Here is a 25,971-nt window from a genome sequence, read left to right on the forward strand (position 1 = left end):
TATATGGTGAAAGATGATGTTACGCCGAGTAAATTGATACCCAACATGTCACGCTTCAAAATCGCGCCCCGCTCGTGGAATGGCGACAAACTTTTACCCTTAAAAATCTCCATAGGCGACGTTTAAAAAGTTGCATGTTGAGTTACAGAGGACGTCTATGGCTGGAATTATTGCTCTCGCTCTATACCGATCACGGCGATACCTCACATGTGCGGTTTGAACGCCGTTTTCATATGCGGGCGCTACTCGTGTATGCGTTCGCTTCTGCGCAAGCTTGTCGGGACGGGGCGCTTTATATATATATATTTTTTTTTTTCTTATTTATTTTACTTTTTATTTTTACACTGTCCTTTAAAAAAAAGACATTTTGTTTCACTTTTATTTCTATTACAAGGAATGTAAACATCCCTTGTAATAGAATAAAATCATGACAGGTCCTCTTATATATCAGATCTGGGGGGTCAAAAAGACGTCACATCTCATATTTACACTAAAATGCAATTAAAAAATTAATCAAATGTCTTTTTTTTTTTTCCAAATAAAATAATTTCACCTTTAAGACTATTGGGTGGAAGTGACGTTTGACGTCGTTTCCGTCATCCAATGGTATGGAGCCGAGCGGGTCGACATCCAGGCCTGTCAGGGGGAGAGGACGCGATTGTCTCCGCCGCTACCGAGGGCTCCGGTAAAAGCGGAGACGTCCGGAACGCGCCCGATAAGAGGGATCTCGAGGCAAATCCGCTGCAGAGACGACTTTTATCACAAAGAGGATCGCCCGCCGTTTCTGAAAATACCGGGGTTGAGGGAGCTAGCTGCTGCCATAACGACGGTATTTAGCGCCAAAGTACCGACGTACAGCTACGGCGATCTGCGGCACGTGGTTAATGAATTTCAATGCAATCAGGGCACTGATCATACGTGCAGCCCCAACACTGACCATCAGTGCTGCCTATCAGTGCCTATCAATAACTCCTCATCAGTGCCACAGATCAGTGCAGTTTCATCATTGCCGCCGATCTGTGTCAATAAGTGCTGCCTATCAGTGCCAATTATCAGTGCCCATCTGTGCCGCCCCATAAGTGCCGCCTCATCAGTGCCACCTCATCAGTGCCCATCAGTGTTGCCTCATCAATGCAGCCTATGACTACCAATCAGTGCGCATCAGTAATAACTGTCAGTGCCCATCAATGCCTCCTCATCAGTGCTGCCTATCTGTGCCCATCAGTGCCGCCTATCAGTGCCTATAATTGCTACCTACCCGTGCCGCCTATCAGGGCCCATCAGTGTTGCATATTAGTGCCATCCAGGGCCGGGACAAGGGGTGGGCAGGAGGGGAGGCTGCCCCTGGCGCAATGGTTTATTACAGGGGTGGGGGGAACCCTGACCCTAACCCTAAGGCAAAGGGGGGGCGCAGTTTGGCATCTTTGCCCTGGGCGCTGGATGACCTTGTCCCAGCACTGGTGCCATCTCATCAGTGCCACCCCATCAGTGCCGCCTCATCAGTGCCAGCCCTTCCGGGCCACCTCATCAGTGCCGTCTCATCAGTGCCGCCTCATTAGTGCCCATCAATTGAGCCTATCACTACCAATCAGTGATGCCTGTCAGTGCCCATCAATGCCTCCTCATCAGTGCCACCTATCAGTGCCTATAATTGCCTCCCATCAGTGCCACCTATCAGTGCCTATAATTGTCACCTATCAGTGCCACCTATCAGTGCCTATAATTGCTGCCTATCAGGGTCTATCAGTGGTGCACATTAGTGCCACCTCATCAGTGCCGCCTCATCAGGGCCACCTCATCAGTGCCGCCTCATCAGTACTGCCTCATTAGTGCCCATCAATTGAGCCTCTAACAACCAATCAGTGATGCCTGTCAGTGCCCATCAATGACTCTTCATCAGTGCCACCTATCAGTGCCTATAATTGCCTCCCATCAGTGCCGCCTATCAGTGCTACCTCATCAGTGTCACCCCATTAGTGCAACCTCATCAGTGCCACCTCATCAGTGCCACCTCATCAGTGCCGCCTCATTAGTGCCCTATCAATGGAGCCTATCACTACCAATCAGTGATGCCTGTCAGTGCCCATCAATGCCTCCTCATCAGTGCTGCCTATCAGTGCTGCCTATCAGTGCCACCTCATCAGTGCCTATCAGTGAAGGAGAAACATTTCTTATAAAAAAATTATAACAGAAACATTGTTGCTTTAAAAAAAAAAAATCTATCACTTTTATTGCTGTCAGATGAAAATGTAACCATCCCATGTGACAGTAATAGGCGGTGACATGTCCTCTTTATGGAGGGATCTATAAGACCCTCAAATCTCTCCTCTGCACTTAAAAGCATTCAAAACCCTGAGATCTGTGTTTTTTTAATACTTTAGATTTTTAAAAATGGTGCCATTGCCACCCGGGTGAATCAAAAATGATGTCAGCTCATCGCTTCCGGGTCCTATCATGAACCGCCAATCAAAGCCGATCCCGGCGGATGCGCCGGCTGGATGCTTGGGTCTCCTGGTGGGAAAGAAGAGACGGAGAGAACTGCGGAAGGCGGGGGAGGGGGGGGGACGTCCTCTTCCCCTGCTTGTAATAGCAATTAAGGCCGAGTTCCAGCCGCATTAAAAAAACATTTTTTTTTAAAAAGTCAGCAGCTACAAGTAACTGTAGCTGCTGACTTTTAATAAGGACACTTTTAATAAAGACACTTACCTGTCCAGGGAGCCCGCCATGTCGATCCCCCGAGGCCGATCCGTCCACTGGCTTCGGGTGCAGGCGCTGCCATTCCAAAATACCAATGTAATGCTGCACTATCCAAAAGTAATCATATGGTAATCTTACTAAATCCTAATTATTACTGATTACAGTTAAATAGTGGTGGTGAGATATTCCATTCCTACAGTTAAATAGTGGTGGTGAGATATTCCATTCCTACAGTTAAATAGTGGTGGTGAGATATTCCATTCCTATGTAAAAAATCTAGTGAGCATAATATTGCAATCTTATGCTTAAGCAATTTTTTATTGTTTATGATTGCGCAACTTTTAATCGCATAAGATTCCAATATTATGCTCACTAGGAATTGAATATCTCACCACCACTATTTAACTGCAGTCAGTAATAATTTGGATTTAGTAAGATGTAAGATTACCATATGATTACTTTTGGATAGCGCAGCATTACATCGGTATTAACACAGCCTGTGATTGACAGCCTCAGCTCTGTTTCTGTGTGGAAGGGCGTTGGGGGGGGGTGTCCCTTCCCAGAAATCAGCTGTCGGAGCTTTTCTCACTGAGCTCTACAGAGTTTAACTTCAGGTCTCCGCCCCCTTTTTTCTGATCTCCCACACAAGCTTAAAAAAAAGGGACTTTGAACATATGCAGAGAAGAGAAGACTGCAGATAAGCAGGTACAACTTATGTTGGAGGATTTGTTTAATTTCTGTGTATCACCTGAGGACAGTCACCTCACTAGGGATATGTAAGGGTTCACAAACACTTTAAAGCAGGAAAATACGGGAAAATATTCTTATTTTCCCGTACAGTGGAGCTGTGCCAGCACTGCATGGGCTAACTGCTCATTTTTTGTCCAGGGGCGCACAGAAAGGCTATGCTTGTCCCAAAACCTTTAATCCCCTGGGAAACCAGGCTCCCCCCCGCATCCAGCAGTAGACTGTTCCTGCCGTCCTCAACTCCAGAGCCAGTCTATGGGCGTCATGACGTCAGGAAGGGTCCATGCACAAGACTGCTAATGTGCGGGGGGGGGGGGCAGGTCTTGAGCTCGGAGGATCGATCGGTGGATTAGGTAAGTATATCTCCACTCTTTTCACCTCTAAACAAAAACTAGCAGTTAACCCGCACAACCACAGCCTCACTGGGGACATCTTTTTTTTTCTAGAATTCTTTTTTAACCACTTGACCTCCGGACGGTTTTACCCCCTTTCATGACCAGGCCATTTTTTGCTATTCAGCACTGTGCTACTTTAACTGGTAATTGTGCGGTCATATGACACTGTACTCAAAAAAAATGCACGTTATTTTATTTTCACACAAATCAAGCTTTCTTTTGGTAGTATTTGATCACCACTGGGTTTTCTTTTTATTTTATAAACGAAAAAAGACTGAAAATTTTGAAAAAAAAAATGATATTTTTTACTTTCTGCTGTAAAACATATCCAAAAAAAATCAATTTCTTTATAAATTGAGGACAACATGTATTCTGCTGTACAGTGCCTTGAAAAAGTATTCATACCCCTTGAAATGTTCCACATTTTGTCATGTTACAACCAAAAATGTAAATGTATTTTATTGGGATTTTATGTGATAGACCAACACAAAGTGGCTCATAATTGTGAAGTGGAAGGAAAATGATAAATAGTTTTCAAATTTTTTTACAAATATGTGAAAAGTGTGGGGGGGGGCATTTGTATGGCGCCCCCCGGAGTCAATACTTTGTAGAACCCCCTTTCTCTACAAGTCTTTTTGGGGATGTCTCTACCAGCTTTGCACATCTAGAGAGGACATTTCTGCCCATTCTTCTTTGTAAAATATCTCAAGCTCTGTCAGATTGGATGGAGAGCGTCTGTGAACAGCAATTTTCAAGTCTTGCCACAGATTCTCAATGTGATTTAGGTCTGGACTGTGACTGGGCCATTCTAACACATGAATATGCTTTGATCTAAACCATTCCATTGTAGCTCTGGCTGGATGTTTCGGGTCGTTGTCCTGCTGGAAGGTGAACCTCCGCCCCAGTCTCAAGTCTTTTGTAGACTCTAACAGGTTTTCTTCTAAGATTGTCCTGTATTTGTATCCATCCATCTTCCCATCAACTCTGACCAGCTTCCCTGTCCCTACTGAAGAAAAGCACCCCCACCACATGAAGCTGCCACCACCATGTTTCACGGTGGGGATGGTGTGTTCAGGGTGATGTGCAGTGTTAGTTTTCCGCCACACATAGCATTTTGCTTTAAGGCCAAAACGTTAAATTTTGGTCTCATCTGACCAGATCACCTTCTTCCACATGTTTGCTGTGTCCCCCACATGGCTTCTCACAAACTGCAAACAGGACTTCTTATGACTTTCTTTCACCAATGTCTTTCTTCTTGTCACTCTTCCATAAAGGGCAGATTTGTGGAGAACACGACTAATAGTTGTCCTGTGGACAGATTCTCCCACCTGAGCTGTGGATCTCTGCAGCTCCTCCAGAGTTACCATGGACCTCTTGGCTCTTCTCTGATGAATGCTCTCCTTGCCCGGCCGGTCAGTTTAGGTGGACGGCCATGTCTTGGTAGGTTTGCAGTTGTGCCATACTCTTTCCATTTTCCGATGATGGATTGAACAGAGCTCCGTGAAATGTTCAAAGCTTGGGATATTTTTTTAGAACCTAACCCTGCTTTATACTTCTCCACAACTTTATCCCTGATCTGTCTGGTGTGCTCCTTGGTCTTCATGATGCTGTTTGTTCACTAAGGTTCTCTAACAAACCTCTGAGGGCTTCACAGAACAGCTGTATTTATACTGAGATTAAATTACACACAGGCGGACTCTATTTACTAATTAGGTGACTTCTGAAGGCAATTGGTTCCACTAGATTTTAGTTAGGGGTATCAGAGCAAAGGGGGCTGAATACAAATGCCCCCCCCACACTTTTCACATATTTATTTGTATAATTTATCATTTTCCTTCCACTTCACAATTTTGTGCCACTTTGTGTTGGTCTATCACATAAAATCCCAATAAAATACATTTATATTTTTGGTTGTAACATGACAAAATGTGGAAAATCTCAAGCGGTATGAATACTTTTTCAAGGCACTGTATATTGATTGGTTTGCATTAGAGGTATAGCGTCTACAAACTATGGGATATATATACTGGCATTTTCTTCTTTTTATACTAGTAATGGTGGTGATCAGCGATTTATAGTGGGACTGTGATAGTGCGGCGGGCAACCTGACACTGACGCTGGGGGGAACTGACTAACTGCCACTGACATCGCAAGTGGCACTAATACAGTGATCAGCGCTAATACTATGCACTGTCACTGTACTAATGACACTGGCTGGGAAGGGGCAATCGAGAGGGTTACCTGTGTGCCTAACAATGTGTAATGTGTGCTGATTTTTACTACAAATCAATTTGTTTCTTCTCTCTGCTTTGCAGGGAGAAGAAACAAAGAGATCGCTCCCTCTGAGGCGAGCCCTGTGATCTGGACTGTGATTGGACCTGGCTGTGAATCATTGGCCGGGATTTGCTGACAGCCTCCCACTGTGTACAATCATGCGCATGCGAACCTGGAAGCGGGCAGCGACAAACGGGTATGTAGCTTTGTGGTGCAGAAAGTGGTTATAACACCCACCCCCAGGTACATGGACATACAAATGTAAACGCATGCGTCGGGGGCACCGAAATAAGAAAGTGTCAGTTGCACTAACATTTATAAAAACCGCCATGGATTACATAATGAGAGCGATCATTCCAGGGCCATTGGGGGGAAGTCACCATAAAATGAACAACTGCCAGAGCCCTTCACCTCTCCTTCAGCTGTACGGGGCAGTGCGGTGCACAATTAAGCTTATCACACAGCTACCTTTTTGTCTTGTTTTTCTAAAAACTTTATTTGAAGTGCACAAAAGTATCAGTGCCCATCAGTGCCACACATCAGTGCCATCTGTCAGGGCCCATCAGTGCCTATCAGTGCTGCATATCGGTGCCCATCAGTGCCGCATATCAGTGCCCATCAGTGCCACATATCAGTGCCACCTATCAGTGCCCATCAATGCTGCATATCAGTGCCCATCAGTGCCGCATATCAGTGCCCATCAGTGCCACCTATCAGTGCCACCTATCAGTGCCCATCAGTGCCACATATCAGTGCCACCTATCAGTGCCCATCAGTGCCACCTATCAGTGTCCATCAGTGCCACCTATCAGTGCCCATCAGTGCTGCATATCAGTGCCCATCAGTGCCACCTATCAGTGCCCATCAGTGTTGCATATCAGTGCCCATCAGTGCTGCATATCAGTGCCCATCAGTGCTGCATATCAGTGCCCATCAGTGTTGCATATCAGTGCCCATCAGTGCCACCTATCAGTGAAGGAGAAAATTTACTTTACAAACTGTTATAACAAAGACAGTTCAGTGCCACCTATCAGTGCCCATCAGTGCCACATATCAGTGCCACCTATCAGTGCCCATCAGTGCCACCTATCAGTGCCACCTATCAGTGCCCATCAGTGCTGCATATCAGTGCCCATCAGTGCCACCTATCAGTGCCACCTATCAGTGCCCATCAGTGCTGCATATCAGTGCCCATCAGTGTTGCATATCAGTGCCCATCAGTGTTGCATATCAGTGCCCATCAGTGCTGCATATCAGTGCCCATCAGTGCCATCTATCAGTGAAGGAGAAAAATTACTTTACAAACTGTTATAACAAAGACATAGAAAAACACATTTTTTTTTCAAAATTAAATACCACCAAAAGAAAGTTCTATTTGTGTGAAAACATTTTTAAAAATGTCCTATGTGTGTACAGTGTTGTGTGACCGCGTAATTGTCATTCAAAGTACGACAGCGCTGAAAGCTGAATATTGTCCTGGTAGGAGGGGGAGGGGAGTGCCCGGTACTGAAGGGGTTAAACACACTTTCCATCTAAAAAATTGCTGATTTGTTAAAAAAAAAAAAACATGACAAGTTGTTAAACTATTGTCCAATCATCCTTCACTCCTCAGGATTTCACTCACCACGTGACCCCAGCAGGCCCCTCCCCCCTCCTTCTGATAGCTCCGCCCGCTCTGCACGTCACATGACATCAGCGGGGTGGGCGGAGCCGTGATAATGATGGCGTCGGTACACGCAGCTAAGCGGGCGCTGAGGGCTCAACTGAAACAAAGAATTTCAGCCCTGAGCGACCCAGAAAAGCTTCGCCAATCACAGGCCGTGACCCGGAAGGTGTGTCCCGCTCGGTATAGTGTCTCCATATTCAATAATAAAAATAAAAGGCGCTCGTTGTTATAATACTCAGCGCGCATGCGCGGTGAGGGAAGAGGTCCCCCGAGCGTCCATATTAAGTGTGGGCAAGTGAAGGTTTGTCCCGAAGTATTCAGATTACAGTTAGGGGGTCACCGTGAGGGGGAGGGGGATTCTAGAGCCGGCCACCTACCGATTCCAGGAGCTGGGTTCAGTTTTCGGGAGATTTAGTGGGAAGGAATGTGGCTGCCCTCACACATGGAGAATGGTGGTCACTGGGGAGGGGGGGGGGGGGTGTAGTGTCACATATGGCGACCCATCACATTTCGCTACCCGCTGGAGTGCGCACGCGCGTCGCAGCCATATGCGTTACGACAAAACTGCGTCGCGCCTGCGCACTCCAGCGGGTAGCGAAATGTGATGGGTCGCCATCTGTGACGCTACAGGGGGCCCTAAATTCATAAATTTGCCGTTTTGTTTAACCGCTCGGCGAGCAAAACTTTTCTGGGACTTTTTGTTCACACGTAACAATCAGTATTTTGTTTATTTTCTAGAAAATTACCCAAACCCCCCCCCAAACATTTTATATATATATATATATATTTTTTTTTTTTTTTTTTTTTAATTTATTTTTTTTTTTTTTCTATATATTTTTTTTTAAGCAGAGGCCTGGAGAATTAAATGGTGGGTGTTGCGATTTATTTTTTTATGTCACAGCTGTTTTGCAAATGGTTTAGTGAAAAAATACACATTTAAAAAAAAAAAAAAATGTTAATGTACAAAAACCCCAATATATTACCCGATTGCTTTAGTAAAATAAAAAAGATGATGTCAGGCCGAGTAAATAGATACCAAACATGTCACGCTTTAACCACTTCAGCTCCAGAAGGTTTAACCCCCTCCCCTTAACCACCTCAATACCGGGCACTTAGACCCCCCTTCCTGTGCCCAGGCCAATTCTCAGCTTTCAGCGCTGTCACACTTTGAATGACAATTACGCGGTCATACAACACTGTACACATGGGATATTTTTATCATTTTCTTCACACAAATAGAGATTTCTTTTGCTGGTATTTCATCACCTCTGCAGTTTTTTATTTTTTCCGGAAAAAAAAAACAGACCAAAAATTTTGAAAAAAAAAAAAAAAAAAGTTTTTCTTAGTTTCTATCAGTAAATTTTGTAAAGAAGTACTTTTTCTCCTGCACTGATGGGCACTGATGAGGAGGCACGAATATGCCACACCTATGGGCACTGATAGGCGGCACTGATGGGCACTGGCCACAGATAGGTGGCATTGATAGCCAGCACTGACTGTCATCACTAATGGCCACTGATTGCTGGCACTTGTGGGCACAGATTGGTGCCAGTTGTGGGCAGTGGTTGGCACTGATTGCTGGCATGGTGGGCACTGGTTGGCACTGATTGCTGGCACTAGTGGGCACTGGTTGGCACTGATTGCTGGCACTGGTGGGCACTGGTTGGCACTGATTGCTGGCACTAGTGGGCACTGGTTGGCACTGATTGCTGGCACTAGTGGGCACTGGTTGGCACTGATTGCTGGCACTAGTGGGCACTGGTTGGCACTGATTGCTGGCACTGGTGGGCACTGGTTGGCACTGATTGCTGGCACTAGTGGGCACTGGTTGGCACTGATTGCTGGCACTAGTGGGCACTGGTTGGCACTGATTGCTGGCACTGGTGGCACTTAATTGTAATCAGTGCCCTGATTACATCCCTAGCTGTCCCCTGTGAGGAGATGCCGCTGATCGCCTCTCCTCTCCTCTCCTCTCCTCTCCTCTGTCAGTGTGAGGTGAGGAGCGCCGATTACCGGCATCTCCGTGTTTACATGTGACCGGCTGTGATTGGACACAGCCGATCACATGGTTAAAGTGGCGCGGCTCTTTTCACAGATCGCGGTCGCCCCGTGTCCTAGCAACATGTCGCGGCCTCAATTGCCACACTGCACCCCCACCCCCGGGGGGCGCACTAGATCGGTCGTTCTGGGAAGGCACCATATGACATCCACCCAGAACCGAGAGCCGCACCGCCCAGCCGTCGTTTGATTGCGTTGCGGGCGGCAAGTGGTTAAAGAGGAACTGCGGTCTGCTCACATCATTTTGTAAATAAAAAGATCTTCGCCACTCTGAAGCTTCCCTCCCAACCACTTTGCATATTATTTTCTATATACTCGGATTCTGTACTTTGCCAAATATTCTGCAGAAATCTCCCACCACTGAGTCTGGCTGCAGCCATCTTAACTGTGGGCAGCTGAAGCTGCTGCCGGTTCACTTCCTGGATTTACACAGAGGCACACCTCCAGCTCTGCAGCTCTCATTGGCCCTCTTATGACTCATCCCTCCCCTCCCTTACTGGCAAACTCTCAGGTGAGAGGGAGAGAGAGAGCTGTGCCAGATGATGTCATAAGCCTGGACTAATGACCAGACAAGAAGGAAGTGGGCTGTATAAGGGATTTGCTGGCAGAACAAAAAATGTTTTACTATCCAAAGTTAAAACAACAACAACAAGAGCAGAAGATTTAATAGATGGAAAAATGAAAAATTGACGGAAAGTTCCGCTTTACTGACCCGGCCATTTTTTGCCGTACGGCGCGGCATTACTTTAACTGACGTCAAAGTGAGGTTTTTACGTCGCTTCCGCCCTGTAATGATATGGAGACGGGGGGAGGGGGAGCATCTTCCCCTCAATCATCTCCATACCCAGCATGGGAGAAGATCCAATTGCCTCCGCCGCTGCCAACGGCTCCGGTAAGCGGTGGGGGCCACCGGAAGCGCGGCGGTGGGGGGGGGGGCTCTCCCGCCGCTGATAAAAGTGATCCTGCAGCGAATCCGCCGCAGAGACCACTATTATCGGAAAGCGGACCAAAGAAGAGCTAGCTGCTGCCATAAGAACGATATTCCTCTTCAAACTTAGGGCGTATAAGTGGTTAAAGTGTATTTTTTTTTTAAAAAATTGCATTTGAAAAACCGCTGCGCAAATACAGTGTGACATAAAATATTACAACAACCACCATTTTATTCTCTAAAGTCTCTGCTAAAAAAATATATAACAGTATCTCACAAAAGTAAGTACACCCTTCACATTTTTTGTAAATCTTTTCTTCTATCTTTTCATGTGACAACACTGAAGAAATGACACTTTGCTACAATGTAAAGTAGTGAGTGTACAGCTTGTATAACAGTGTAAATTTGCTGTCCCCTCAAAATAACTCAACACACAGCCATTAATGTCTAAACCGCTGGCAACAAAAGTCAGTACACCCCTAAGTGAAAATCTCCAAATTGGGCCCAAAGTGTCAATATTTTGTGTGGCCACCATTATTTTCCAGCACTGCCTTAACCCTCTTGGGCATGGAGGTCACCAGATCTTCACAGGTTGTCACTGGAGTCCTCTTCCCCTCCTCCATGATGACATCACAGAGCTGGAGGATGTTAGAGACCTTGCGCTCCTCCACCTTCCGTTTGAGGATGCCCCACAGATGCTCAATAGGGTTTAGGTCTGGAGACATGCTTGGCCAGTCCATCACCTTTACCCTCAGCTTCTTTAGCAAGGCAGTGGTCATCTTGGAGGTGTGTTTGGGGTCATTATCATGTTGGAATATTGCCCTGCGGCCCAGTCTCTGAAGGGAGGGGATCATGCTCTGTTTCAGTATGTCACAGTACATGTTGGCATTCATGGTTCCCTCAATGATCTGTAGCTCCTCAGTGCCGGTGTTCTGCCGAGAAAGTTCCCCTCGGCGGATAAGGACCCCCCTCTACTGCGCAGGCACAGCGCTTGCACAGTAGGAGCCAGCGGAAATAGCTGAAGCCGAATACACTAGAAATCAGCTGTACACGGCGCCTGTAAGAGGGCCCCTTGCGGGCTCGCTTCGCTCGCCGCGCTTCGGGCACGGCCTCGCTTCGCTCGCCACTTTTTTATTCTCCTTCTGGATCCACTTGGATGGTGGGGCTTCAACCTGGACCCAGGGCGCAGCCGCCATGTACAGCTGATTGAAGTTTTTAATCTTCGGCTATTTTCGGAGGCTCCTAGTCGTTCGTACTGCGCAAGCGCCGCGCCTGCGCAGTACAGGGGGATCCTTATCCGCCGGGGGAACTTTCTCAGCAAGACACCAGCAGCACTCATGCAGCTCCAGACCATGACACTCCCACCACCATGCTTGACTGTAGACAAGACACACTTGTCTTTGTCCTCCTCACCTGGTTGCCCCCACACACGCTTGTCACCATCTGAACCAAATACGTTTATCTTGGTCTCATCAGACCACAGGACATGGTTCCAGTAATCCATGTCCTTAGTCTGCTGGTCTTCAATCTGTTTGCGGACTTTCTTGTACATCATCTTTAGAAGAGGCTTCCTTCTGGGATGACAGCCATGCAGACTAATTTGATGCAGTGTGCGGTGTATGGTCTGAGCACTGACAGGCTGACCCCCCCCCACCCCTTCAATGCTGGCAGCACTCATACATCTATTTCCCAAAGACAACCTCTGGATATGACGCTGATCACGTGACCTCAACTTCTTTGGTGGACCATGGCGAGGCCTGTTCTGAGTGGAACCTGTCCTGTTATACCGCTGTATGGTCTTGGCCACCGTGCTGCAGCTCAGTTTCAGGGTCTTGGCAATCTTCTTATAGCCTAGGCCATCTTTATGTAGAGCAACAATTCTTTTTTTCAGATCCTCAGAGAGTTCTTTGCCATGAGGTGCCATGTTGAACTTCCAGTGACCAGTATGAGAGAGTGAGAGCGATAACACCAAATTTAACACACCTGCTCCCCATTCACACCTGAGACCTTGTAACACTAACGAGTCACATGACACCAGGGAGGGAAAATGGCTAATTGGGCCCAATTTAGACATTTTCACTTAGGGGTGTACTCACTTTTGTTGCCAGCGGTTTAGACATTAATGGTCGTGTGTTGAGTTATTTTGAGGGGACAGCAAATTTACACTGTTATACAAGCTGTACACTCACTACTTTACATTGTAGACAAGTGTCATTTCTTCAGTGTTGTCACATGAAAAGATAGAAGAAAAGATTTACAAATATGTGAGGGGTGTGCTAACTTTTGTGAGATACTGTGTGTGTATGTATATATATATATATATATATATATATATATATATATATTTTTAGCAGAGACCCTAGAGAATAAAATAGTGGTTGTTGCAATATTTTATGTCACACTGTATTTGTGCAATTTTTTGGGGGAAAAAAATACACTTTAATGAACTAAAAAAAATAAAAATAAACAGTAAAGTTATCCCAATTTTTTGGTATAATGTGAGAGATGAAGTTACGCCACGAGAATCGTGAGAGAATCGGGATCTTTATTAAAAATCATGAGTCTCATTTTTCCCGGAATCGTGCAGCTCTACTCCTCCCTCCTAGTTTTATAATATAATATATACGGTACAGACCTGTAAATACAACTTGTTGGGTTATTGTACAAAAAAAAAAAGACTCAGGTTTTATGATTCTATTAAGCTAATATACTTACCTGGCTCCTCCGACTTTCTTCAGATTATGTCGATTTCCTTAGGGAGGTAATTGGTTTTGCTCGCAGTAATTGTCTTTGTTTATTGATCCTCACTCATTGATCCTCTTCTTTCTGCGCCCGCTACAGATTAATGGATATTGATGGGTCCGTATAATTTAATTGGCTGGTGTTATAAGTTTAAGTACCATTTAGCAATTAAGTATGGGTTGTGCAGTTCTAAATATTATTGATTGAGGTCATAGAATGCAAGGAGATCACAGTTGCCTATAGCACCGGGATAATAGTCACCCAATCCGGTTATTTTTCTTTTTGGCTGGATCAGACAGAGGCTTCATATCTATAGGAGGAGGTATAGGCCCGCTGACTGACCACTCTTCAGGGAGAACTTCAGGAAGGCACATCACTTTTTTTTTCTGACAGTATTCAGTTCCTGATGAAAAAAAGTGCATGTAGTACTTGGTTGCATCTTCCTAGGTGCTCTGTAATGGTAGCTGCGAAGTTGGACAGGACACTTGTCCCCTACTCCACTCTCCACGCTGGCGCCAAACACTACAGCTAGCAAGGAGATGGCTGCTTTCCTAGCGAGTGGCTCTCTCTGGCTCCCAGCACTTGCCCCAAGCAAGTACCTACATGAGGAATGCCAAGACAGAGAGGGGACGCGTCAAGAAGATGGCTGCTTTGCTAACGAGTGGTTGTCTCTGGCTCACAGCACTTGCCGAAGGCAAGTCCCTACATGGTGAATGCCAAGATAGGGAGAGGGCATGTCAAGGAGATGGCTGCTTTGCTAGCGAGTGGCTATCCCTGGCTCCCAGCACTTGCCCAAGGAAAGTCCCTACATGAGGAATGCCAAGACAGAGAGGGGACGCGTCAAGAAGATGGCTGCTTTGCTAATGAGTGGTTGTCTCTGGCTCACAGCACTTGCCCAAGCAAGTACCTACATGAGGAATGCCAAGACAGGGAGAGGGCAAGTCAAGGAGATGGCTTCTTTGCTAGCGAGTGGCTGTCTTTGGCTCCCAGCACTTGCCCAAGGCAAGTACCTACATGGTGAATGCCAAGACAGGGAGAGGGCATGTCAAGGAGGTGACTGCTTTGCTAGCGAGTGGCTGTCTGTGGCTCCCAGCACTTGCCCCAAGCAAGTACCTACATGGTGAATGCCAAGATAGGGAGAGGGCATGTCAAGGAGATGGCTGCTTTCCTAGCGAGTGGCTCTCTCTGGCTCCCAGCACTTGCCCCAAGCAAGTACCTACATGAGGAATGCCAAGACAGAGAGGGGACGCGTCAAGAAGATGGCTGCTTTGCTAACGAGTGGTTGTCTCTGGCTCACAGCACTTGCCGAAGGCAAGTACCTACATGGTGAATGCCAAGATAGGGAGAGGGCATGTCAAGGAGATGGCTGATTTGCTAGCGAGTGGCTGTCCCTGGCTCCCAGCACTTGCCCAAGGAAAGTCCCTACATGAGGAATGCCAAGACAGAGAGGGGACGCGTCAAGAAGATGGCTGCTTTGCTAATGAGTGGTTGTCTCTGGCTCACAGCACTTGCCCAAGCAAGTACCTACATGAGGAATGCCAAGACAGGGAGAGGGCAAGTCAAGGAGATGGCTGCTTTTCTAGTGAGTGGCTGTCTTTGGCTCCCAGCACTTGCCCAAGGCAAGTACCTACATGGTGAATGCCAAGACAGGGAGAGGGCATGTCAAGGAGGTGGCTGCTTTGCTAGCGAGTGGCTGTTTTATGGCTCCCAGCAGTTGCCCAAGGAAAGCACCTACATGAGGAATGCCAAGACAAGGAGAGGGCATGTGAAGGAGATGGCTCCTTTGCTAGCGAGTGGCTGTCTCTGGTTCCCAGCACTTGCCCGAGGCAAGTACCTACATGGTGAATGCCAAGACAGGGAGAGGGCATGTCAAGGAGATTGCTGCTTTGCTATCGAGTGGCTGCCTCTGGCTTCCAGCACTTGCCCGAGGTAAGTACCTTCACAAGGAATGCAGAGACAGGGAGAGGACATGTCATCCATTGGACAAGTGCATGGGAGCTGGAGACAGCCACTCGCTAGCATAACAGCCGTCTCCTCGCTAGCTGTTGTTTCGGGCAGCCATGCACCAAGGGGTGGGCGACCTGTCCCACATTGCCCCCAGGGCTACAATGCACTTAGGAACACGGGACAAAGTATTACATTGTAGACAGAATTCTGTCCTATCAGGAACTGAATACTGTAAAATAAGTGATACTTCTTCTTAAGCCTGACAGGTAAAAAAAAAAAAAAAAACCTCCCTTGGTCATTATTGTCGCCCCCCCCCCCCCCTCCCTACCATCATTGACGTAAACAGGAGTGTTTATTCAAGCCAAGGCAGGAAAGGTCATGACTGGATTGGGTGACTATTAACTCGGTGCTATAGGCAACTTTATTACCCTAACAGTCTGTGGCCTGAACCAACAATATCTAGAACGGCATGCAGCCTACACCTAATTGCTAAATGGTGCTTAAAGTGATTGTAGAGTTTTATTCTTTTTTTTATTAAAATAACAAACATGTCATACTTACCTGCTCTGTGTAATGGTTTTGCACAGAGCAGCCCCGATTCTCCTCTTCTCGGGTCCTCCCAACGGCGCTCCTGATTCTTTTTGGCGAGCATCCCCGTAGAAAGCCACTTTCTTTGGTGGCACATGTTTGATCTGAGCTGCGTTGCCTGTGTCTACATATATAGACAACAGCTGGCAGTTCCGGCTTCTGTGATGTCACCCATAGGGCTCCCATGGCCCAGCTGTTGTCGGCACTCCCTCCTCTCCCCTGCAGCCGCTGCTCACTGGCGGAGCTGCAGGATGACGTGTCTGGACTGGAGCACATTGAAAAAAGTTAAAGTGTTACTAAACCCACAACCGTAAAATCAGTCTGGATATGCAGTAAAGCATGCTTGTTATACTCACTGTGGAACCAAAGGGGTTAATCCTCTGCATTGTGTAAAAAGGCTGTTTGATCCTGTCTTCTCTGATCTTCCCCTTCTTTCACTGTCCCCAATATATCTGCTGATAGTACAGAGCCTTGGAGGCACTCTGCACATGCTCAGTTTGATGTGTATTGCTAGAGTGTTTTTTTTTTTTTTTTTTTTGCGATCTTGTGATCAGCACAGGGCCAATCAACACTGTCCAAACAGAGGGTGAGGGAGTCTTGCAGCCTCATAGGACAGTCAGAGAAGAATAAAAACTCCTCCTACAAGCTTTAACCAGACACTGAAAGAAGTCACAAGACTGTTATATGCTGCTGATGAGAAAAGGTATTTAGCAGTTCATATTTATTAAAACTATTGCATTTCCATGTTCTGTGTACTGTGGGAGAGCTTATATAGTGAATACAGAGTCCTGGGGAGATCAGATATAGTGAATGCAGGCTCCTGGGGAGATCAGATATAGTGAATGCAGGCTCCTGGGGAGAGCAGATATAGTGAATGCAGGCTCCTGGGGAGGTCAGATATAGTGAATGCAGGCTCCTGTGGAGATCAGATATAGTGAATACAGAGTCCTGGGGAGACCAGATATAGTGAATGCAGGCTCCTGGGGAGAGCAGATATAGTGAATGCAGGCTCCTGGGGAGGTCAGATATAGTGAATGCAGGCTCCTGGGGAGACCAGATATAGTGAATACAGAGTCCTGGGGAGAGCAGATATAGTGAATGCAGAGTCCTGGGGAGATCAGATATAGTGAATGCAGGCTCCTGGGGAGATCAGATATAGGGAATGCAGGCTCCTGGGGAGATCAGATATAGTGAATGCAGGCTCCTGGGGAGACCAGATATAGTGAATGCAGAGTCCTGGGGAGATCAGATATAGTGAATGCAGGCTCCTGGGGAGATCAGATATAGTGAATGCAGGCTCCTGGGGAGATCAGATATAGTGAATGCAGGCTCCTGGGGAGATCAGATATAGTGAATGCAGAGTCCTGGGGAGATCAGATATAGTGAATGCAGGCTCCTGGGGAGATCAGATATAGTGAATGAAGAGTCCTGGGGAGATCAGATATAGTGAATGCAGGCTCCTGGGGAGACCAGATGTAGTGAATGCAGGGTCCTGGGGAGACCAGATATAGTGAATGCAGAGTCCTGGGGAGATCAGATATAGTGAATGCAGGCTCCTGGGGAGAGCAGATATAGTGAATTCAGGCTCCTGGGGAGGTCAGATATAGTGAATGCAGGCTCCTGGGGAGACCAGATATAGTGAATACAGAGTCCTGGGGAGACCAGATATAGTGAATGCAGGCTCCTGGGGAGAGCAGATATAGTGAATGCAGGCTCCTGGGGAGGTCAGATATAGTGAATGCAGGCTCCCGGGGAGACCAGATATAGTGAATACAGAGTCCTGGGGAGACCAGATATAGTGAATGCAGACTCCTGGGGAGATCAGATATAGTGAATGCAGGCTCCTGGGGAGACCAGATATAGTGAATGCAGGCTCCTGGGGAGATCAGATATAGTGAATGCAGGCTCCTGGGGAGATCAGATATAGTGAATGCAGGCTCCTGGGGAGACCAGATATAGTGAATGCAGAGTCCTGGGGAGATCAGATATAGTGAATGCAGGCTCCTGGGGAGATCAGATATAGTGAATGCAGGCTCCTGGGGAGATCAGATATAGTGAATGCAGGCTCCTGGGGAGATCAGATATAGTGAATGCAGGCTCCTGGGGAGATGAGATATAGTGAATGCAGGCTCCTGGGGAGATCAGATATAGTGAATGCAGGCTCCTGGGGAGATCAGATATAGTGAATGCAGGCTCCTGGGGAGACCAGATATAGTGAATGCAGGCTCCTGGGGAGATCAGATATAGTGAATGCAGGCTCCTGGGGAGACCAGATATAGTGAATGCAGGGTCCTGGGGAGACCAGATATAGTGAATGCAGAGTCCTGGGGAGATCAGATATAGTGAATGCAGGCTCCTGGGGAGATCAGATATAGTGAATGCAGGCTCCTGGGGAGACCAGATATAGTGAATGCAGGCTCCTGGGGAGATCAGATATAGTGAATGCAGAGTCCTGGGGAGACCAGATATAGTGAATGCAGGCTCCTGGGGAGATCAGATATAGTGAATGCAGGCTCCTGGGGAGATCAGATATAGTGAATGCAGGCTCCTGGGGAGACCAGATATAGTGAATGCAGAGTCCTGGGGAGAGCAGATATAGTGAATGCAGGCTCCTGGGGAGATCAGATATAGTGAATGCAGGCTCCTGGGGAGACCAGATATAGTGAATGCAGGCTCCTGGGGAGATCAGATATAGTGAATGCAGAGTCCTGGGGAGATCAGATATAGTGAATGCAGAGTCCTGGGGAGAGCAGATATAGTGACTGCAGAGTCCTGGGGAGACCAGATATAGTGACTGCAGAGTCCTGGGGAGAGCAGATATAGTGAATGCAGAGTCCTGGGGAGAGCAGATATAGTGACTGCAGAGTCCTGGGGAGATCAGATATCACCTCCTTTCTTGCACTGTCCCCACAATAATAACTTTCCACCACTTGATGTCCTCGTTCGTTCATGCCCATCGTCATTCAGTAAAGAAAAGAGGGAATCCTGTGGGTGCGGGGTACCAGGGTGGGGCTTTAATGACAGGCTTTGATCATCTCTGTGGTAGAGTTGGGTGAACAGTTCGAGCCGAGCAAAAGTTCGTCCCATACATCGCCTGTTCGGCGAACACCCGAATTTGCGGTGCGCTCAGTGGGCTGCACAGGAGGTGAGTATTGCAGCAGATTCTATACATGGTACAGATGTGCTACTTTACAGGCAGACTAAGGGGACCCCTCAGGCAAGATATTTAACCGTTTGCCGACCGGCCGCCATCATTATACTTCTGCAGGTTGGCACGGCTGCGCAAATCGCCATAGGTGTACATTGGCCGCTTTAAAAAACGCTAGGGGGGGGCGTGCGCGACGCCAGAGCCAAAGCTCGTGGCCGGCGGTCGCGATGTCCGTCTGCCACCCGCGATCGCTCCTCAGAGAGCCAGAATGAGGATCTGTCAATGTAATCGAACAGATCTCCATTCTGACAGGGGAGTAGAGAGAGATCTGTTGTTCCTAGTGATCAGGAACAGCGATCTCTCTCCTTCTCCAGTCAGTTCCCTCCCCCCACAGGCTGCGCACTGACACCTTTGCAGGAATTGTGCGATTTGCTGGGTGCTCAGTGTGCGCCTGTACCTTTAAGAAGGGTTGGGCTCCCTTCAGTCCACATGCCCTCAACTTACTCATAAGAATGCATGCGCTTCCACTGTGGAGTCACTCATCAGTCAGTGATAGGAACTACAGATACCAGGGTGCCTTGCTGGTCAGTAAATAAGCTTGGAATTTTTCCTTGGTCTTATTTATATCTATTTGCCCTCCAATGCTGCTTACCGTTATGGCCAGTCATAGGTGGGGGTAGTGGACCCCTTTTTTTGCCCCCACAGTTAGAAAACACCTCCGTAGAGAACACATTTAACCCCTTGATCGCCCCCTAGTGTTAACCTCTTCCCTGCCAGTGACATTTACACAGTATTCAGTGGCTATTTTTAGCTCTGATCGCTGTATAAATGTCACTGGTCCCAAAAAAGTGTCCGATCTGTCCACCGCAATGTCCCGGTAAAAAAATCGCTGATCACCGCCATTACTAGTAAAAAAAAAAAAAAAAGAATGCCATAAATCTATCCCTTATTTTGGTAAACGCTATAACTTTTGCGCGAAACCAATCAGTACGCTTATTGCGATCATTTTTACCAAAAATATGTAGCAGAATACATATCGGCTCAAACTGATGAAGAAATTTGTTTTTTTTTTTTTAATTTTGTTTTTTTTTTGGATATTTATTATAGCAAAAAGTAAAAAATATAGTTTTTTTTTTTTTTTTTTTTTAATTTCTTCAAAATTGTCGCTCTTTTTTTGTTTATAGCTCAATAATGTCACTGGTCCCCAAAAAGTGTAATTTTTCTATATAAATCCTGTATAATAATAATTTGGGGTTAGATTTGTCCGCCGCAATGTTACAGTCCCGATAAAAATCGCAGATCGCCGCCATTACCAGTAAAAACAATAATAAATAAATGAAAGTCCCTAAATCTATCCCAAAGTTACGATACATTTTTAAAAAAATATATATTGGCCTAAACTGATGAATAAATTAGTTTTTTTATTTTATTTTATTCTGGACATGTATTATAGCAGAAAGTAAAACATTTTTTTCAAAATTGTCGCTCTTTTTTTTGTTTATAGCGCAAAAAATAAAAACCGCAGAGCTGATCAAATACCACCAAAAGAAAGATCTATTTGTGGGGAAAAAAATGTATTTTGTTTGCGTACAACGTCGCATGACCGCGCAATTGGCAGTTAAAGCGACGCAGTGCCGTATCGCCAAAAAATGGCCCTAGTCATTAAGGGGGTAAATCCCTCCGAGGCTGAAGTGGTTCATGGAATTTTTTCATTTTTTTTTTTTGCTTCGCTTTAAGCATCATTAAATCACTGCTTCTATAAAAACGATTGTTTTAAGAAAAAAAAAAAAAAAAAAAGTTTGCATTGATACATGTACCCCAGCGCAGTACCAGGGCCCCCATACCATTTTTATGGCCGATAACTTGCATATAAGCCTTCAAAATGGGGGCCTTATAGACTTCAATGGCGAGTCCTGACGCAAACTGAACCGGGGGGGAGGGGGATGTTGTTCGGCAAAACTCTATTCTATGGATGGATAGGTGTTGTCATTGGGGGCGCACAAAGAGGCATTGCTGTGCGTTTACTCACCACCATGCGTGCTTTCCTTGCAATGACGTTCTTGTGTGATACCTGAAGGGACCGCTCCCTTCATCTGGAGAAATTAGGCCTGGTTCACACCTATGCAGGTTGCAGTTTGCATATTCCAGGTGCATTTTGCGTTTTTCAATACAAATTTTTGATCCATTGAAGTCTATGGAACCAAAAACCAGAAAAAAAAGTCCCCTGGCCCTTTCCATAAAATGCACAGATGTGAACTATCTATGCATGTTGCTTTTGAGTGTTTCTGCAGTGCTTTTTGCGGTGCTTGGTGCGTTTTTGGACACGCGTTTTTTTTACCACGATTTTACAGCGTTTTGCGTTTTTGTTTTGTTTTTTACACTGTATATAGCTGGTTGCTAAGGAGGGGGCCGGAAAGCCGGCTGCTGCGTCCTTAACAACCGATGAGTCATCAGCTGTCAGCGGGCTTCCCCATGTTGATGGGGGACAAGGGCCTCTTCCCGACAACCCTGGCCCGGTGGTTGTTGGGGTCTGCGGGTGGGCGGCTTATCGGAATCTGGAAGCCCCCTTTAACAAGGGGGCCCCTAGATCCCGCCCCACCTATGTGAATGAGTATGGGGTACATTGTACCCCTACCCATTCACCAAAAAAAAGTAGTGTATTGTTAAAAAATACAGTAGACAGTCTTTTATTAAAAATATCTTCTTCTTCCTCCATCTTCTCCCGCATCTTCATCCGCCGGGCTTCTGCTTCTCCTGCTTCTTCTTCTTCCGTTCTTCTTCTTTCTTCTTTGTCCGGTGTTCTTCTTCCTCTGCCGCCGCCGACCCTCCCCTGATGCTGCGTCCTGCCGATCTGTCCACGCCGGTGTCAAGCATTTCTTAGATAACGATGGGGGTGTGGCAATCGGATTACGTCATCCAGAGGCCCCGCCACCTTGTGGCGTCACAGACCCACCATGCCCCCGGTGGTGACGGCACAAGGGGACGGGGCCCCAGATGACGCAATCCAATGACAACGCACCCCATCGTTATCTAAGAAATGCTTGACACCGGTGCGGACAGATCAGCGGGACGCAGCATCGGAGGAGGGTCGGCGACGGCAGAGGAAGAAGAACACCGGACAAAGAAGAAAGAAGCGGGAGAAAGAGAAGCCCGGAGGATGGAGGAAGAAGCGGGGAAGAAGAAGATATTTTTCATAAAATACTTGTCAATAACCGTCTACTGTATTTTTTAACACTACACTACTTTTTTTTTGGTGAATGGGTAGGGGTACAATGTACCCTATACTCATTCACATGGGGGGGGCGGGATTTGGGGGCCCCCTTATTAAAGGGGGCTTCCAAATTCCGATAAGTCCCCCGCCCGCAGACCTCGACAACCACTGGGCAAGGGTTGTTGGGAAGAGGCCCTTGTCCCCATCAACATGGGGGCAAGGTGCTTTGGGGTGGGGGAGGGGCAAAGCCCCCCCGCCCCAAAGCACCCATTCCTCATGTTGAGGGTATGCGGCCTGGTATGGTTCAGGAGGGGGGGCGCTTGCTCGTCATCTCCCTTTCCTGACCTGCCGGGCGGCATGCTCGGATAAGGGTCTGGTATGGATTTTGGGGGGGGGGGGACCCCCACGCCATTTTTTTTTTAAATTGGGGGGGGGGGGGGGGTCAGGGTCTCTTCCGAATCCATATTAGACCCAAGGGCCCAGTATGGACCTGGGGGGGTGATTATATGTCAGTATTACATTGTATATCCCTGTATGTTGCGGTCATTCAGGTGCTTTTCTAATAGTTTCTTGAAACTATCGATGCTCCCCGCTGAGACCACCGCCTGTGGAAGGGAATTCCACATCCTTGCCGCTCTTACAGTAAAGAACCCTCTACGTAGTTTAAGGTTAAACCTCTTTTCTTCTAATTTTAATGAGTGCCCACGAGTCTTGTTAAACTCCCTTCCGCAGAAAAGTTTTCTCCCTATTGTGGGGTCACCAGTCCGGTATTTGTATACTGAAATCATTTCCCCTCTCAAGCGTCTCTTCTCCAGAGAGAATAAGTTCAGTGCTCGCAACCTTTCCTCATAACTAAGATCCTCCAGACCCTTTATTAGCTTTGTTGCCCTTCTTTGTACTCGCTCCATTTCCAGTACATCCTTCCTGAGGACTGGTGCCCAGAACTGGACAGCATACTCCAGGTGCGGCCGGACCAGAGTCTTGTAGAGCGGGAGAATTATCGTTTTATCTCTGGAGTTGATCCCCTTTTTAATGCCAATATTCTGTTTGCTTCATTAGCAGCAGCTTGGCATTGCTGAGCCTATCATCTACTAGGACCCCCAGGTCCTTTTTCATCCTAGATTCCCCCAGAGGTTCTCCCCCCAGTGTATAGATTGCATTCAGATTTTTGCCACCCAAATGCATTATTTTACATTTTTCTACATTAAACCTCATTTGCCATGTAGTTGACCACCCCATTAATTTGTTCAGATCTTCTTGCAAGGTTTCCACATCCTGCGGAGAAGTTATTGCCCTGCTTAGCTTAGTATCGTCTGCAAATACAGAGATTGAACTGTTTACCCCATCCTCCAGGTCGTTTATGAACAAAATAAACAGGATTAGTCCCAGCACAGAACCCTGGAGGACCCCACTACCCACCCCTGACCATTCTGAGTACTCCCCATTTATCACCACCCTCTGAACTCGCCCTTGTAGCCAGTTTTCAATCCATGTACTCTCCCTATGGTCCATGCCAACAGACCTTATTTTGTACAGTAAACATTTATGGGGAACTGTGTCAAATGCTTTTGCAAAATCCCGATACACCACGTCTACGGGCCTTCCTTTATCTAGATCAGGGGTCTCCAAACTGCGGCCTGTGGGCCAGATGTGGCCCTTCGCTAGCCTTTATCCGGCCCTTGGGTCACTGACACCAGCAATGGGGCACTATGTCTTCCACTGATACCAATGATGGGATACTACTCCTCCTACTGACCGCCAACCCTGAGGCCATATTTATTCTCACTAATGTTGGGCTTGGGGCATTTTTTACCCCCGCTGGCCACAATCTGTCCCTCCTAAAGTCTGAAGGACAGTAGACTGGCCCTTTGTTTGAAAAGTTTGGAGACACCTGATCTAGATGGCAACTCACCTCCTCATAGAAGGTTAATAGATTGGTTTGGCAAGAACGATTCTTCATGAATCCATGCTGATTACTGCTAATGATATCATTCTTATTACTAAAATCTTGTAAATCTGTTACTGGAGCAGCTCAGCCGAACTGCTTACAAAGAGCAAAGTAAGACGCCGGTCACCACAAGGTCCCGGCTAGAGAAAATATTGATTCTTTTGTATTTGTTTCTGCACCACGTGAAAACATATTATCGGTGTCCTCCAAATCTGATGATGAAAATGTCCTTGCAGTTGCTGTCTCACGACCGTTACCGGGCCGCTCAGCGCATCGCTGTGTTCCTGAACATGCCGGATGAGATCCAGACCGGGGACATCCTACACGACCTCTTCAGGCAAGGGAAAGCCTGCTTCATTCCACGGTACCAGCGTGGCAGCAATCACATGGACATGGTGAGGCTGAGCTCGGTGGAGGAGATTCAGAACTTGCCGGTAACAACCTGGAACATCCGCCAGCCCGGGGAGGGAGAGTGCCGGGAGGAAGCTTTGTCCTCGGGTGAGCGAGATGTCTCTGTGAACATCTAAGTCTAAATGAACCTTTCATGTTCCATTAATGTGCAGTAATACCGTATATACTCGAGTATAAGCCGAGTTTTTCTTTTTTTTGTGCTGAAAATGCCCCCCCTCGGCTTATACTCGAGCCAAGCACTTTTCTGCAGCAGAGAATGACATTTTCCGAACCGAATTTGGGGCCCCGTTTCTCGGGGCCACTTGGTGCTAGGAACCCCAGCTTTGGATATGGTATAGTGCTAGTTCCACTGGGTTTGCACAAGAAATTTGGGGTTCCTAGCACAAAGTAACCATGAGAAACGGGGCCCCAAAATCGGTTCGGAAAATGTCATTCTCTGCTGCAGAAAAGTGCTTGACATTTTCCAAACCGACTTTGGGGCCTCGTATCTCAGGGCCACTTGGTGCTAGGAACCCCAAATTTGTTGTGCAAACCCAGTGGAACTAGCACTACAACATATCCACTGGGTTTGCACAACAAATTTGGGGTTCCTAGCACCAAGTGGCCCCCGAGATATGGGGCCCCAAAGTCGGTTTGGAAAATGTCATTCTCTGCTGCAGAAAAGTGCTTGACTCGAGTTTAAGCCGAGGGGGGCATTTTCCGAACCGATTTTGGGGCCCCGTTTCTCGGGGGCCACTTGGTGCTAGGAACCCCAAATTTGTTGTGCAAACCCAGTGGATATGTTGTAGTGCTAGTTCCACTGGGTTTGCACAAGAAATTTGGGGTTCTTAGCACAAAGTAACCATGAGAAACGGGGCCCCAAAATCGGTTCGGAAAATGTCATTCTCTGCTGCAGAAAAGTGCTTGACATTTTCCAAACCGACTTTGGGGCCCCGTATCTCGGGGCCACTTGGTGCTAGGAACCCCAAATTTGTTGTGCAAACCCAGTGGAACTAGCACTACAATATATCCAATATGTTCCTAGCACCAAGTGGCCCCGAGAAACGGGGCCCCAAAATCAGTTCGGAAAATGTCATTCTCTGCTGCAGAAAAGTGCTTGACATTTTCCGAACCGACTTTGGGGCCCCGTATCTCGGGGCCACTTGGTGCTAGGAACCCTAGCTTTGAATATGTTGTAGTGCTAGTTCCTAGCACCTAGTGGCTTCAAGAAA

At 47.0% G+C, this 25,971-nt stretch overlaps 1 protein-coding gene across 1 annotated transcript in view; it reads left to right on the plus strand.

Annotated features, from left to right (window-relative positions):
* The first annotated feature begins 7,768 nt into the window (after positions 1–7,768).
* MTHFS (methenyltetrahydrofolate synthetase) overlaps positions 7,769–25,971 on the plus strand; it is a 33,726-nt gene continuing 15,523 nt past the window's right edge. The window contains exons 1-2 of the mRNA XM_073618245.1: positions 7,769–7,945; positions 24,586–24,847. Coding sequence (XP_073474346.1) covers positions 7,832–7,945; positions 24,586–24,847 — 376 coding nt within the window. The 5' untranslated portion in view covers positions 7,769–7,831. The remainder of the gene's footprint in view (positions 7,946–24,585; positions 24,848–25,971) is intronic.

The sequence above is a fragment of the Aquarana catesbeiana genome, linkage group LG03 (assembly GCF_042186555.1).
Source record: "Aquarana catesbeiana isolate 2022-GZ linkage group LG03, ASM4218655v1, whole genome shotgun sequence".
Lineage (NCBI taxonomy): Eukaryota > Metazoa > Chordata > Amphibia > Anura > Ranidae > Aquarana > Aquarana catesbeiana.